This window comes from Oncorhynchus mykiss, chromosome 6 (assembly GCF_013265735.2).
Source record: "Oncorhynchus mykiss isolate Arlee chromosome 6, USDA_OmykA_1.1, whole genome shotgun sequence".
NCBI lineage: Eukaryota > Metazoa > Chordata > Actinopteri > Salmoniformes > Salmonidae > Oncorhynchus > Oncorhynchus mykiss.
The window spans coordinates 75,789,696-75,806,094 of record NC_048570.1 but is presented as its reverse complement, the minus strand read 5'-3'; the positions used below and the strand labels follow the sequence as shown (position 1 = coordinate 75,806,094).

The following is a 16,399-nucleotide window of genomic DNA, read 5'->3' as shown; positions in this document are numbered from 1 at the left end:
GCAGTTACCTGTATGCTATTACAACAAACATATAGCTAGTAATGATACTGGATTTGGATGATTCTACCATTCAATTAACCAAATGTTGGTTTCTCTGAAGTTTTCCTGAAATTCTTAGTTCACTTGCTGTGACAATGTTATTGGGAAAAACATAAGACAAAACAGCCAGGTCTCAGAGGCGACAAAGAGACAATCCTTCCAGTCAGTGTAATGATCTCTCACCAGCTCCAGGCCAGCCAGTGGCTCTGGTAGTCCCGGGGGCTGCCCCACCCAGCGGATGACCCCACACAGGGGCGGGTTCTCCTTCACCTCCACTAGGGACCCCACCTCCAGACCAGGTACTCCGCCACCCCCGCGAGAGCTGGGGGGTGAGGGGGGCCTCGGGGAGGGAGGGCTGGACGATGGGGGCTCTGGCATCTGCTCTCCCATCACTGACTGCACGGAGAGGGAGAGGGGTCCATGGCTCATGCTGCCATTGGGCCCCGTCTTACGGCTCAGGCTGAAGGGCAGGGAGTGGAACTTGTTGTCATTGGACAAGGAAGCAGAGGGCGGGGCCCTGGTAGGAGGTGTGGTTTCATTGAAGTCAGGGGGCGTGTCTGTGAGGGACTTGGCAGGGTCCTCCCCTACTGCAGAGGAAAACAACAGACAATCAATTTTCACTGCAGCAGATATTACACTGACAGAGAGCTTCTAGCATTGTGGACTCATCAGATATTAATTAGGCTTTTTTTGCCAACTTTGTGAATAGGGAGTGTGCAGGTGGTGTCACAGCTTCATATCAGCATTAGCAAACCAAATGTAACCTTGGCTTATAAACACATTCACTATAAAGTGGATACACATTTTTACATTCACTGTAAACAGAACCACAAAATGTATCTTGTGTGACACAAGGACATTTTAATTTACCTCCCATGGGAGTTGAAAAACGTTAATATTTGTGTCACTGTGAGAGTGTGTTGAGAAAATCTAAATGCCTCCACATGGAGACACCCACAGAATAATCCAGAAGAGATGGGTGAGTCATAAGATCATCACGTCACCAATGGAAAGTACAATACACCATCAAATATGAATATGAGGGACCTGAACATATGGGTAAAGAAGGCAGTGATGAAAAACAAAACAGAGGTGATGAAACAGAACAGAGGAAACAGCTGTGACAGGATTTCTCTCATTCCTGCGACAGAGGAGTCATCTCCACTGGGTCTTCCTCACCCTAGAGTCCACTGATAGCTCCATAACTTTACACACAGGCTTTACATGACTCAATCATTTTCAATCCCTTGGTTTCACTTGTGTAATTATCCATTCATCACCACCACGCTGTAAGGAAAACTATATTTGACCGCATGTAGGCTACCTACCTAAACTACACCACACCATCCCCCATGAAACATATCCACGTCCTCACTTAAACCAAGTACTGAAGGCTTTCACTAATGCTTACAGGAAACCATCAAGAATAAAGTACAATATTTTACCTAATTTAATTATTCTGAGTGTGAATAAATGCAAGAAATGTTAAAGCATTATTAAAAGCCTTTGTGATTTGAGGAAGACCATGACATCGCAATTGCACCATGCAGGTGGATCTCACAGTTAATGGAAATGAATAGATGGAGGACTCAGTGAAGGGTCTTCATCAGGGCCGGGACAATTCCAGTATCGCGATACTCGTTAGCATAGTCTCAAGGAAGCAAAACACAAATTTAACTTTAGGAAAACAACCCCCATTGTGTTGCCATCCAGTCACATTTATTTATTTTCCAAGCTATAGAACACACTATTTTACATACAGCAGGTATTTTAAAAAGAAGCAAAAGAGTTTGATCTGCTTCATGTTTTTATTTTTGCACTGGAAAAAATATCTTGATACTGGTATCACCACAGCCCTAGTCTTGATAGCAAGCTTTTTTAAATAATGTTATCTGCCTAAACAATACAACAATTAAGTTAAAGATCAAACGCATTCTTTATTTGTTCACTGATTGGTAAATGAATACTGTAAAACAACCATGCATTAACAGTATCTGCTATCAAGACAGATGGGAGTCTCAGTACTGTATCTTGTGGGGCTTTACCTTCATCAATGTACCATGTGCTTTTGGATTTGGCCTGGACTGGGTGGTCAACAGAGCTGCCATTTAAAGTATAATACAATTCTGACTTGCTTCTACTCCCACACTGAAGACCTAAGCCTGGAGATAACACAAGTCAACAGAGAAATAGAAAAGAAGCAGGTATGTGTTTGCTGCAGTGGAGCCTGCTGGGGGAGAACGGCTCATAATAGCGGCTGGAATGGAGTAAATGGAATGGTATCAAATCTGTTTTTCAATACCATTCGCTCCATTGCCGCCATTATTATGAGGCGTTCTTTAATGACAGCAGGATAGGTGGGGAGAGGAGGGAGAGAGAAAGGCATAGAGAGAGGGAACGGAGGCAGATCGTCAGCACACTGTGCAGGTCAGTAGCCATGCAAGGAACACAATGGTTCAGTAACTCTCACCACTCCAAACCATTCACATCAGCTCTGGAATCCAAATTGACCATTCACACAAATGGAAAACTTCAATTTTCCAAAATTCAGTCATCATGCCTTATTGATATTATTTCCCAATGACAGAACCATCAGCACACTAACACCATGTTAAAGTGTTATAGTGTTAGCTAGTACATGCACTTGAAGCCAGCAGCAGTACCTTTGCTCTTTGGTTTGCTTTGGCCAGAGGACTTGTCACTGCTGCTGCCTCTGGGGGTAAAACTGTGCTTCTGCAGCCTCTGGTCCTGCATGGAGTATTCTGCAAACACACAGTCCAGTAAAACAACAGTGTGGAACAACACTGATATACCTCAACACTGCACAGCTGTCTGTCTTGTTGCAGGTGCTGGCAGGTTTACAGTATATACCGTCGGAAGTTTACATACACCTTAGCCAAATACATTTAAACTGAGTTTCACAATTCCTGACATTTAATCCTAGTAAAAATTCCCTGTCTTAGGTCAGTTAGGATAACTTTATTTGAAGAATGTGAAATGTCAGAATAATAGTAGAGAGTGATTTCAGCTTTTATTTCTTTCATCACATTCCCAGTGGGTCAGAAGTTTACATACACTCAATTAGTATTTGTTAGCATTGCTTTTAAATTGTTTAACTTGGGTCAAACATTTCAGGTAGCCTTGCACAAGCTTCCCACAATATGTTGGGTCAATTTTGGCCCATTCCTCCTGACAGAGCTGGTGGAAGTGAGTCAGGTTTGTAGGTCTCCTTGCTCGCACACACTTTTTCAAGTCTGCCCACAAATGTTCTATAAGACTGAGGTCAGGGCTTTTCTTGTCCTTAAGCCATTTTGCCACAACTTTGGAAGTATGCTTGGGGTCATTGACCATTTGGAAGACCCATTTGCGACCAATATTTAACTTCCTGACTGATGTCTTGAAATGTTGCCACAATATAGCCACAATTGTCCTACCTCATGATGCAATCTATTTTGTGAAGTGCACCAGTCCCTCCTGCAGCAAAGCACCCCCACAACATGATGCTGCCACCCCTGTGCTTCACGTTTGGGATGGTGTTCTTCAGCTTGCAAGCCTCCCCCTTTTTCCTCCAAACATAATGATGGTCATCATGCCCAAAAAGTTATATTTTTGTTTCATCAGACGAGAGTACAATTCTCCAAAAAGTACGTCCTTTGTCCCTATGTGCAGTTGCAAACCGTAGTCTGGCTTTTCTATGGCGATTTTGAAGCAGTGGCTTCTTCCTTGCTGAGCGGCCTTCCAGGTTATGTCGATATAGGACTCGTTTTACTGTGGATAAAGATACTTTTGTACCCCTTTCCTCCATTATCTTCCAGGGTCCTTTGCTCCTGTTCTGGGATTGATTTGCACTTTTCGCACCAAAGTACATTCATCTTTAGGAGACAGAATGTGTCTCCTTCCTGAGCGGTATGACGGCTGCTTGGTCCCATGGTGTTTATACTTGAGTACTATTGTTTGTACAGATGAACGTGGTACCTTCAGGCGTTTGGAAATTGCTCCCAAGGATAAACCAGACTTGTGGAGGTCTGATTTCTTTAGATTTACCCATGATATCAAGCAAAGGGGCAATGAGTTTGAATGTAGGCCTTGAAATACATCCACAGGTACACCTCTAATTGACTCAAATTATCTCAATTAGCAGAAGCTTCTAGTTAATCAGAAGCTTCTAAAGCCATGACATAAGTTTCTGGAATTTTCCAAGCTGTTTAACGAAATGTACAAACCCCACCCACCCATGCGCGCGCACACGCACGCACGCACAAAGACCATGTCCAAGAAGACCGTGAAAGTCAAAGCATCTGAACCATTGTTGGGGTTCAGAGTCAGACAGCACACACAAACAAATCAATAAAACCAATGGCTAGAACAAAGAGGCTGAGAGGAGCAGCATCTCACTTGACTTTCAAAAACAAGCAGAGCCATCATACAAAAGAGCCTCTGTTGCTGCTGCTACTCTTGCTACTACGGTACTACTGCTGCTGTTGCTGATGCTGTTAATCCTGCTGCTGCTGATGCTGTTACTACTTCTGCTGCTGATGCTGTTACTACTGCTGCTGCTGATGCTGTTACTACTGCTGCTGCTGTTACTACTGCTGCTGCTGTTACTACTGCTGCTGCTACTGCTGCTGTTACTACTGCTGCTGCTACTGCTGCTGTTACTACTGCTGCTGCTACTGCTGCTGTTACTACTGCTGCTGCTGCTGTTACTACTACTGCTGCTGCTGATACTACTGCTGCTGCTGTTACTACTACTACTGCTGCTGCTGTTACTACTACTGCTGCTGCTGCTGCTGTTACTACTACTGCTGCTACTGCTGCTGTTACTACTACTGCTGCTGTTACTACTACTGCTGCTGTTACTACTACTGCTGCTGCTGCTGTTACTACTACTACTGCTGCTGGTACTACTGCTGCTGCTGTTGTTACTACTGCTGCTGCTGCTGTTACTACTACTGCTGCTGTTACTACTACTGCTGCTGCTGCTGTTACTACTACTGCTGCTGCTGCTGTTACTACTACTACTGCTGCTGCTGTTACTACTGCTGCTGCTGTTGTTACTACTGCTGCTGCTGCTGTTACTACTGCTGCTGCTGCTGTTACTACTACTGCTGCTGCTGTTACTACTACTACTGCTGCTGCTGCTGTTACTACTACTGCTGCTGTTACTACTACTGCTGCTGTTACTACTACTGCTGCTGTTACTACTACTGCTGCTGCTACTACTACTGCTGCTGCTGCTACTACTACTGCTGCTGCTACTACTACTGCTGCTGCTGTTACTAGTGCTGCTGCTGCTGTTACTACTGCTGCTGCTGCTGTTACTACTGCTGCTGCTGCTGTTACTACTACTGCTGCTGCTGCTGTTACTACTACTGCTGCTGGTACTACTGCTGCTGCTGTTGTTACTACTGCTGCTGCTGCTGTTACTACTACTGCTGCTGCTGTTACTACTACTGCTGCTGCTGTTACTAGTGCTGCTGCTGCTGTTACTACTACTGCTGCTGTTACTACTACTGCTGCTGCTGTTACTACTGCTGCTGCTGCTGTTACTACTGCTGCTGCTGCTGTTACTACTGCTGCTGCTGTTACTACTGCTGCTGCTGCTGTTACTACTGCTGCTGCTGCTGTTGCTACTACTACTGCTGCTGTTACTACTGCTGCTGTTACTGCTGCTGCTGCTGCTGCTGTTAGTACTGCTGCTGCTGCTGCTGTTACTACTGCTGCTGTTACTACTACTGCTGCTGTTACTACTACTGCTGCTGTTACTACTAATGCTGCTGCTGCTGTTACTAATACTACTGCTGCTGCTGTTACTAATACTACTGCATTTACTACTACTGCTGCTGCTGCTGTTACTACTGCTGCTGCTGCTGTTACTACTGCTGCTGCTGCTGTTACTACTACTGCTGCTGTTACTACTACTGCTGCTGTTACTACTACTGCTGCTGCTGTTACTACTACTGCTGCTGTTACTACTACTGCTGCTGTTACTACTACTGCTGCTGTTACTACTACTGCTGTTGTTACTACTACTACTGCTGTTACTACTGCTGCTGCTGTTACTACTGCTGCTGCTGTTACTACTACTGCTGCTGTTACTACTACTGCTGCTGCTGTTACTACTCCTGCTGCTGCTGTTACTACTCCTGCTGCTGCTGCTGTTACTACTCCTGCTGCTGCTGCTGTTACTACTACTACTGCTGCTGTTACTACTACTACTGCTGCTGTTACTACTACTGCTGCTGTTACTACTACTGCTGCTGTTACTACTACTGCTGCTGTTACTACTACTGCTGCTGTTACTACTACTGCTGCTGTTACTACTACTGCTGCTGTTACTACTACTGCTGCTACTACTACTACTGCTGCTGTTACTACTACTGCTGCTGTTACTACTACTGCTGCTGTTACTACTACTACTGCTGCTGTTACTACTACTGCTGCTGTTACTACTACTGCTGCTGTTACTACTACTGCTGCTGTTACTACTACTGCTGCTGCTGCTGTTACTACTACTGCTGCTGCTGTTGCTGCTGTTACTACTACTGCTGCTGCTGTTACTACTACTGCTGCTGCTGTTGCTGCTGTTACTACTACTGCTGCTGCTGTTACTACTACTGCTGCTGCTGATGTTACTACTACTGCTGCCGCCGCTGTTACTACTGCTGCCGCCGCTGTTACTGCTGCTGCCGCCGCTGTTACTGCTGCTGCCGCCGCTGTTACTGCTGCTGCCGCCGCTGTTACTGCTGCTGCCGCCGCTGTTACTGCTGCTGCCGCCGCTGTTACTGCTGCTGCCGCCGCTGTTACTGCTGCTGCCGCCGCTGTTACTGCTGCTGCTGTTACTGCTGCTGCTGTTACTGCTGCTGCTGTTACTGCTGCTGCTGTTACTGCTGCTGCCGCCGCTGTAACTGCTGCTGCCGCCGCTGTTACTGCTGCTGCCGCCGCTGTTACTGCTGCTGCCGCCGCTGTTACTGCTGCTGCCGCCGCTGTTACTGCTGCTGCCGCCGCTGTTACTGCTGCTGCCGCCGCTGTTACTGCTGCTGCCGCCGCTGTTACTGCTGCTGCCGCCGCTGTTACTGCTGCTGCCGCCGCTGTTACTGCTGCTGCCGCCGCTCCGCTGTTACTGCTGCTGCCGCCAAAGCCGCCGCCACCGCCGCAGCCGCCACCGCCACTACCGCAGCCGCTACAGCTGCTACTACTGCTGCTGCTACAGCTGCTGCTACAGCTGCTGCTACAGCTGCTGCTACAGCTGCCTATACAGCTGTTGCTACTGCTGCTGTTACTACTACTGCTGCTACTACTACTGCTGCTGCTGTTACTACTACTGCTGCTGCTGTTACTACTACTGCTGCTGCTGTTACTACTACTGCTGCTGCTGTTACTACTACTGCTGCTGCTGTTACTACTGCTGCTGCTGTTAAGACTGCTGCTGCCACTACCGCAGCTGCCACTACCGCAGCTGCCACTACCGCAGCTGCCACTACCGCAGCTGCCACAGCTGTTACGACTGCTGCTGTTACTGCTACGACTGCTGCTACGACTGCTGCCGCTGCTGCTGCTACGACTGCTGCCGCTGCTGCTGCTGCTACGACTGCTGCCGCTGCTGCGACTGCTGCTGCGTCTGCTACCGCTGCGACCGCTGCTGCTAAGTCTGCTACCGCTGCGACTGCCGCTAAGTCTGCTACCGCTGCGACTGCCGCTGCTGCTAAGTCTGCTACCGCTGCGACTGCCGCTGCTGCTAAGTCTGCTACCGCTGCGACTGCCGCTGCTGCTAAGTCTGCTACCGCTGCGACTGCCGCTGCTGCTAAGTCTGCTACCGCTGCGACTGCCGCTGCTGCTAAGTCTGCTACCGCTGCGACTGCCGCTGCTGCTAAGTCTGCTACCGCTGCGACTGCCGCTGCTGCTAAGTCTGCTACCGCTGCGACTGCCGCTGCTGCTAAGTCTGCTACCGCTGCGACTGCCGCTGCTGCTAAGTCTGCTACCGCTGCGACTGCCGCTGCTGCTAAGTCTGCTACCGCTGCGACTGCCGCTGCTGCTAAGTCTGCTACCGCTGCTACTGCCGCTGCTGCTACAGCTGCTACTGCCGCTGCTGCTACAGCTGTTACTACCGCTGCTGCTACAGCTGTTACTACCGCTGCTGCTACAGCTGTTACTACCGCTGCTGCTACAGCTGTTACTACCGCTGCTGCTACAGCTGTTACTACCGCTGCTGCTACAGCTGTTACTACTACGACTGCTGCTGCTGCGGCTGCTGCTACGACTGCTGCTGCTACGACGGCTGCTGCTACGACGGCTGCTGCTACGACTGCTGCTACGACTGCTGCTGCTGCTACGGCTGCTGCTACGACTGCTGCTGCTACGACGGCTGCTGCTACGACTGCTGCTGCTACGGCTGCTGCTACGACTGCTGCTGCTGCTACGGCTGCTGCTACGACTGCTGCTGCTGCTACGACTGCTGCTGCTGCTACGACTGCTGCTGCTGCTGCTACGACTGCTGCTGCTGCTGCTACGACTGCTGCTGCTGCTGCTACGACTGCTGCTGCTACGACTGCTGCTACGGCTGCTGCTGCTGCTGCTATGGCTGCTGCTGCTGCTAATGCTGCTACGGCTGCTGCTGCTGCTAATGCTGCTACGGCTGCTGCTGCTACGACTGCTGCTGCTGCTGCTACGACTGCTGCTGCTGCTACGGCTGCTGCTGCTGCTACGGCTGCTGCTGCTGCTACGGCTGCTGCTGCTGCTACGGCTGCTGCTGCTGCTACGACTGCTGCTGCTGCTACGACTGCTGCTGCTGCTGCTGCTACTGCTGCTGCTGCTGCTGCTACGACTGCTGCTGCTGCTGCTACGACTGCTGCTGCTACTGCTACGACTGCTGCTGCTACGACTGCTGCTGCTACGACTGCTGCTGCTACGACTGCTGCTGCTGCTGCTACGACTGCTGGTGCTGCTGCTACGACAGCTGCTGCTACGACAGCTGCTGCTGCTGCTGCTGCTGCTACGACTGCTGCTGCTGCTACGACTGCTGCTGCTGCTACGACTGCTGCTGCTGCTGCTACGACTGCTGCTACTGCTGCTACTACTACTGCTGCTGCTGCTGCTGCTACGACTGCTGCTGCTACGACTGCTGCTGCTGCTACGACTGCTGCTGCTGCTACGACTGCTGCTGCTGCTACGACTGCTGCTGCTACGACTGCTGCTGCTACTACTACTACTGCTGCTGCTGTTACTACTACTGCTGCTGCTGCTGCTGCTACGACTGCTGCTGCTACGACTGCTGCTGCTGCTACGGCTGCTGCTGCTACGGCTGCTGCTGCTAATGCTGCTACGGCTGCTGCTACGGCTGCTGCTGCTGCTACGACTGCTGCTGCTGCTACGGCTGCTGCTACTGCTGCTACGGCTGCTGCTGCTACGACTGCTGCTGCTACGACTGCTGCTGCTGCTGCTGCTACGACTGCTGCTGCTGCTGCTACGACTGCTGCTGCTGCTGCTACGACTGCTGCTGCTGCTGCTACGACTGCTGCTGCTACGACTGCTGCTGCTGCTGCTGCTACGACTGCTGCTGCTACGACTGCTGCTACGACTGCTGGTGCTGCTGCTACGACAGCTGGTGCTGCTGCTGCTGCTACGACTGCTGCTGCTGCTGCTACGACTGCTGCTGCTGCTGCTGCTGCTACGACTGCTGCTGCTGCTGCTGCTGCTGCTACTACTACTGCTGCTGCTGCTGCTACGACTGCTGCTGCTACGACTGCTGCTGCTACGACTGCTGCTACGACTGCTGCTGCTACGACTGCTGCTGCTGCTACGACTGCTGCTGCTGCTGCTGCTACTACTACTACTACTACTGCTGCTGCTGTTACTACTACTGCTGCTGCTACTACTACTGCTGCTGCTGTTACTACTACTGCTGCTGCTACTACTACTGCTGCTGCTGTTACTACTACTGCTGCTGTTACTACTACTGCTGCTGTTACTACTACTGCTGCTGTTACTACTACTGCTGCTGTTACTACTACTGCTGCTGCTGTTACTACTACTGCTGCTGCTGATGTTACTACTACTGCTGCTGATGTTACTACTACTGCTGCTGCTGTTACTAATACTACTGCTGCTGTTATGACTGCTGCTGCTGCTACGACTGCTGCTGCTGCTGCTGCTACGACTGCTGCTGCTGCTGCTGCTACGACTGCTGCTGCTACGACTGCTGCTACGACTGCTGCTGCTACGACTGCTGCTGCTACGACTGCTGCTGCTACGACTGCTGCTGCTACGACTGCTGCTGCTGCTGCTGCTACGACTGCTGCTGCTACGACTGCTGCTGCTACGACTGCTGCTGCTGCTGCTACGACTGCTGCTGCTGCTGCTACGACTGCTGCTGCTGCTACGGCTGCTGCTGCTGCTGCTACTGCTACGACTGCTGCTACTGCTACGGCTGCTGCTACTGCTACGGCTGCTGCTGCTGCTACGACTGCTGCTGCTGCTACGACTGCTGCTGCTGCTACGACTGCTGCTGCTGCTGCTGCTACTGCTGCTGCTGCTGCTGCTACGACTGCTGCTGCTGCTGCTGCTACGACTGCTGCTGCTACTGCTACGACTGCTGCTGCTACGACTGCTGCTGCTACGACTGCTGCTGCTACGACTGCTGCTGCTGCTGCTACGACTGCTGGTGCTGCTGCTACGACAGCTGCTGCTACGACAGCTGCTGCTGCTGCTGCTGCTGCTACGACTGCTGCTGCTGCTGCTGCTGCTGCTATGACTGCTGCTACTGCTGCTATGACTGCTGCTACTGCTGCTACTACTACTGCTGCTGCTGCTGCTGCTACGACTGCTGCTGCTACGACTGCTGCTGCTGCTACGACTGCTGCTGCTGCTACGACTGCTGCTGCTGCTACGACTGCTGCTGCTACGACTGCTGCTGCTACTACTACTACTGCTGCTGCTGTTACTACTACTGCTGCTGCTGCTGCTGCTACGACTGCTGCTGCTACGACTGCTGCTGCTGCTACGGCTGCTGCTGCTACGGCTGCTGCTGCTAATGCTGCTACGGCTGCTGCTACGGCTGCTGCTGCTGCTACGACTGCTGCTGCTGCTACGGCTGCTGCTACTGCTGCTACGGCTGCTGCTGCTACGACTGCTGCTGCTACGACTGCTGCTGCTGCTGCTGCTACGACTGCTGCTGCTGCTGCTACGACTGCTGCTGCTGCTGCTGCTACGACTGCTGCTGCTGCTGCTACGACTGCTGCTGCTACGACTGCTGCTGCTGCTGCTACGACTGCTGCTGCTACGACTGCTGCTACGACTGCTGGTGCTGCTGCTACGACAGCTGGTGCTGCTGCTGCTGCTACGACTGCTGCTGCTGCTGCTACGACTGCTGCTGCTGCTGCTGCTGCTACGACTGCTGCTGCTGCTGCTGCTGCTACTGCTGCTACTACTACTGCTGCTGCTGCTGCTACGACTGCTGCTGCTACGACTGCTGCTGCTACGACTGCTGCTACGACTGCTGCTGCTACGACTGCTGCTGCTGCTACGACTGCTGCTGCTGCTGCTGCTACTACTACTACTACTACTACTGCTGCTGCTGTTACTACTACTGCTGCTGCTACTACTACTGCTGCTGCTGTTACTACTACTGCTGCTGCTACTACTACTGCTGCTGCTGTTACTACTACTGCTGCTGTTACTACTACTGCTGCTGTTACTACTACTGCTGCTGTTACTACTACTGCTGCTGCTGTTACTACTACTGCTGCTGCTGATGTTACTACTACTGCTGCTGATGTTACTACTACTGCTGCTGCTGTTACTAATACTACTGCTGCTGTTACGACTGCTGCTGCTGCTACGACTGCTGCTGCTGCTGCTGCTACGACTGCTGCTGCTGCTGCTGCTACGACTGCTGCTGCTACGACTGCTGCTACGACTGCTGCTGCTACGACTGCTGCTGCTACGACTGCTGCTGCTACGACTGCTGCTGCTACGACTGCTGCTGCTGCTGCTGCTACGACTGCTGCTGCTACGACTGCTGCTGCTACGACTGCTGCTGCTGCTGCTACGACTGCTGCTGCTGCTACGGCTGCTGCTGCTGCTGCTACTGCTACGACTGCTGCTACTGCTACGGCTGCTGCTACTGCTACGGCTGCTGCTGCTGCTACGACTGCTGCTGCTGCTACGACTGCTGCTACGACTGCTGCTACGACTGCTGCTGCTGCTACGACTGCTGCTGCTACGACTGCTGCTGCTGCTGCTACGACTGCAGCTACGACTGCTGCTGCTGCTGCTACGACTGCTGCTGCTGCTGCTGATGCTACGACTGCTGCTGCGACGACTGCTGCTGCGACTGCTGCTGCTGCTGCTACGACTGCTGCTGCTGCTACGACTGCTGCTGCTGCTACGACTGCTGCTGCTGCTACGACTGCTGCTGCTGCTACGACTGCTGCTGCTGCTGCTACTGCTGCTGCGACTGCTGCTGCTGCTGCTACTGCTGCTGCGACTGCTGCTGCTGCTACGGCTGCTGCTGCGACAGCTGCTGCTGCTACGACTGCTGCTGCGACTGCTACGACTGCTGCTGCGACTGCTGCTGCTACGGCTGCTGCGACTGCTGCTGCTGCTGCTGCTACAACTGCTGCTGCTGCTACGACTGCTGCGACTGCTGCTGCTACGACTGCTGCTGCTGCTACGACTGCTGCTGCTGCAGCTGCTACTGCTGCTGCTGCAGCTGCTACTGTTGCTGCTGCAGCTGCTACTGCTGCTGCTACTGCTGCAGCTGCTGCAGCTGCTACGACTGCTGCTGCTACTACGACTGCTGCTGCTGCTACTACGACTGCTGCTGCTACGACTGCTGCTGCTGCTACGACTGCTGCTGCTGCTGCTACGACTGCTGCTGCTGCTGCTACGACTGCTGCTGCGCTGCTACGACTGCTGCTGCTACGACTGCTGCTGCTGCTACGACTGCTGCTGCTGCTGCTACGACTGCTGCTGCTGCTGCTACGACTGCTGCTGCTGCTGCTACGACTGCTGCTGCTGCTGCTACGACTGCTGCTGCTGCTACGACTGCTGCTGCTACGACTGCTGCTGCTACGACTGCTGCTGCTGCTGCTACGACTGCTGCTGCTGCTGCTACGACTGCTGCTGCTGCTGCTACGACTGCTGCTGCTGCTACGACTGCTGCTGCTACGACTGCTGCTGCTACGACTGCTGCTGCTGCTACGCTGCTACGACTGCTGCTGCTACGACTGCTGCTGCTACGACTGCTGCTGCTGCTACGACTGCTGCTGCTGCTACTGCTGCTGCTGCTACGACTGCTGCTGCTGCTACGACGGCTGCTGCTACGACTGCTGCTGCTACTGCTGCTGCTACTGCGACGACTGCTGCTGCTACGACTGCTGCTGCTGCTACGACTGCTGCTGCTACGGCTGCTGCTGCTGCGACTGCTGCTGCTGCGACTGCTGCTGCTGCTGCGACTGCTGCTGCGACTGCTGCTGCTGCTGCTGCGACTGCTGCTGCTGCTACGACTGCTGCAGCTGCTACTACGACTGCTGCTGCTGCTACTACGACTGCTGCTACTACGACTGCTGCTGCTGCTACTACGACTGCTGCTGCTGCTATGACTGCTGCTGCTGCTACGACTGCTGCTGCTGCTACGACTGCTGCTGCTGCTACGACTGCTGCTGCTACGACTGCTGCTGCTACGACTGCTGCTGCATCTCACTTGACTTTCAAAAACAAGCAGAGCCATCAAGCAAAAGAGCCTCTGTTACTGCTGCTGCTGCTGCTAGTAAAACATACAACACACTGCCTGGCTGACTATATGGCTAATAGGCAATACCTGAAGCCTCTTCAGTTATCATTTATAGGATCCAAATAAGGGAGAGAATATTTGAAAAATATATAGTTTTGCGCTTGATGAAATTGTAATAAATTGAAATAACAATATACATTTGATGTGAGGAAAAAAAGGAGAGAATAGACTACCGGACCACTGGACTCACCTGGCATTACGTCACAGATGGGGACTAGACGGGTGTGTTCCAGACTGGCGAAATTACACAGCAGCTTCCCATCGATAACACCATCCCAGTCCCCAATAGGATTGTCCTGGAAGATCCGGAGACAGCAACCGATTACTGCTGCGGGCGTTCCTCATCTCCTAAAACCTGTACTTACAGTCCCAGTCTCAGCAGCAGTCCTGTCATCACTACGACAGCGCTTCTCTATCCAGTCAACTACCCCCTCTACCCAGTAATGGTCCTCTGTCTGCACTTGAACTTTAACTCCCTCTTAACCTTCCCTCTCTCACTTCTCAAAATGTACCTCCCTGCATCTTCAAAACAGAGGGGTGCTTATTCCAATCCCCAGGAAGCAGGGTCAAAGTTCTCCAGTACTGGTTGCTCCACTCCACCACACTAATCTATGTACTCTTGGAAGGTTGGCCCCATTGTGAACAAAAATGGATCCAAATAAACAAAAACGTTACACAAATATCACCTAACACTAAGCTGTTTTGTATATGGCGTGTCAGAGTGTTGTTGATGTTCTCTGTATGCTGGGCGAGGCTGAAGCAGAGTGGACTGAGCAGTGGACTCTCCTCTCCTTTCCTCGGCTGCCTGGCCAACCCGCTGGCCCTGTGCCACGCTACTGGTCATACAGCCCAGTGCTGTATATGCGTCCCCAATGGCACCCCATTGCCAATTTAGTGCACTACATTTGTGCCCATAGGACTGTAGTCAAAAGTAGTTCACTACATAGGGAATAGGGTGCCAATGGGGACGTAACCTGCAACTTTACCTCACTCCCCAGCTCCCCGCATGACTACTGCCCTTTGTGTGTGTCCCAGGCCAGAGTAGACAGAGTAGGCTCACTGCTGCTGCTACTAACAACCTGCAGTCAAATGCCTCTGTCATTATGCATGTTCCCTTTTCTTAACTGCTATGCCATCTGATTATATTGGCAACAGGAAACATCAACACGAGCAGCTGGTTGTTAGACTGCAAAATAAACATTAGGAATGATATTTTCTTTTCTGGATAGACAATCAAATCATACAAACAACCTTACATGGGCTACTTGAACTATGCTCTTGCCTAACTTGAGATTTAATTTACAAGTTGTTAGCCATGTTCTATAAATATAGCACTATTATATATGTAGGGAGGACATTTCACCTTTACCTAGTGTTAACAGCAGAGGAAAGGGTAATCTCCACTCTGACAGTATTTACATTGCCAGTCTGCCATTCTACAACAGACAACAGCAGGTTGAAGAGGTCCCACTCAGTAAGGCCCCAGTATGGAACCAGCGTCTCAAGCCTTACCATGTCTACTCCCACATAGTACCCCAGGCTCTCGTTCCCAGGCAGCAGGTCACAGAAGATGATGGTTCCCCTCTCCGGCCCCTCTCTGGTCTGGACCAGGACCCTGGAGTTGATCTCCAGCGGATGGAAATCCATCTCCTCCTCCACCAGGATGACGTGATCCACCTCTAGCTCTCCCAGCTCCTCTTCCTCGTCATCCCACAGCTCCAGCTTGTCCAGGGCCACGAACACCCCGCACTCATCTTCACAGCGGAACAGCTGTCGGCCCTGGTAGGAGCCCTCTGTGAAGCCCTGGCCTCTGCCCTCCTCCTAGGTAGAGGCATAGGTTACATACAGTATGTTAAACGTGGGATAACCTGTGAGTGCCAGTCGCATGTGGCTTACTCAGACACGCTAACCCTTCCCCTAATCCTTCACACAGTAATGCCAAAGAATTTCCCTGACCCTTAACCTCTTCCCTAACCTTTACCTTAACCATCACAGGAAAAGCCTAGCACTGGGCTGAGCTGATACAAGAGGCATGAGCTGTCATTACAGTGAGGTGAGCTCAGCTACTCAGCAGAATGCCTACTCAGCATTCTACAGGGGAGGGAACAGGGATGATAAGGGTTTGATGAGGGTTTGAGATCGATACTGCGGAGGGCATAACAGCATACTCAAAATGTTTCATTGCTGAGAGTAGCCGGCAGGCCCTGAACTGAATAATCTTTGCTCTTACACAGGGATAATGGACAGTTAGAAGGTGTAGTTACATGATCCTATACACTGCACTTCTTCTTGAGTGCCATGTAAGGCTTTTCAGTATTGGCATCGTTCAATTTATGTTTGTATGATCAAGATCAGAAGTACACATTGTTGACTGTAAATGTGTGGTAAGTATTCTCAATCGTGGTACAAGTCTGGCATTCAATCAAGACGCTGATCTGAAACCCAAGAATGTGCTAAACCCTTTATAGTGAGTAAGGGTCAGCCTTTCCTCCTTCACCCACTCACCCAGCCTACAACTGGACACGGAGGAATAAACACAACATTGTGCTCCAATAAACAAGCCTTTGT

At 51.7% G+C, this 16,399-nt stretch overlaps 1 protein-coding gene across 3 annotated transcripts in view; it reads right to left on the bottom strand.

Moving 5' to 3' along the window:
• cylda (cylindromatosis (turban tumor syndrome), a) overlaps nt 1–16,399 on the bottom strand; it is a 35,816-nt gene that overhangs the window by 9,137 nt on the left and 10,280 nt on the right. The window contains exons 5-9 of one of the 3 annotated variants that reach the window (XM_021607700.2): nt 15,344–15,652; nt 14,022–14,127; nt 2,703–2,801; nt 2,085–2,201; nt 223–626 (exon numbers count right to left, since the gene is read on the bottom strand). In XM_021607700.2, the coding sequence (XP_021463375.1) occupies nt 223–626; nt 2,085–2,201; nt 2,703–2,801; nt 14,022–14,127; nt 15,344–15,652 (1,035 nt within the window). The remainder of the gene's footprint in view (nt 1–222; nt 627–2,084; nt 2,202–2,702; nt 2,802–14,021; nt 14,128–15,343; nt 15,653–16,399) is intronic. The other 2 variants (XM_021607701.2, XM_021607702.2) reach the window with 2 other exon arrangements.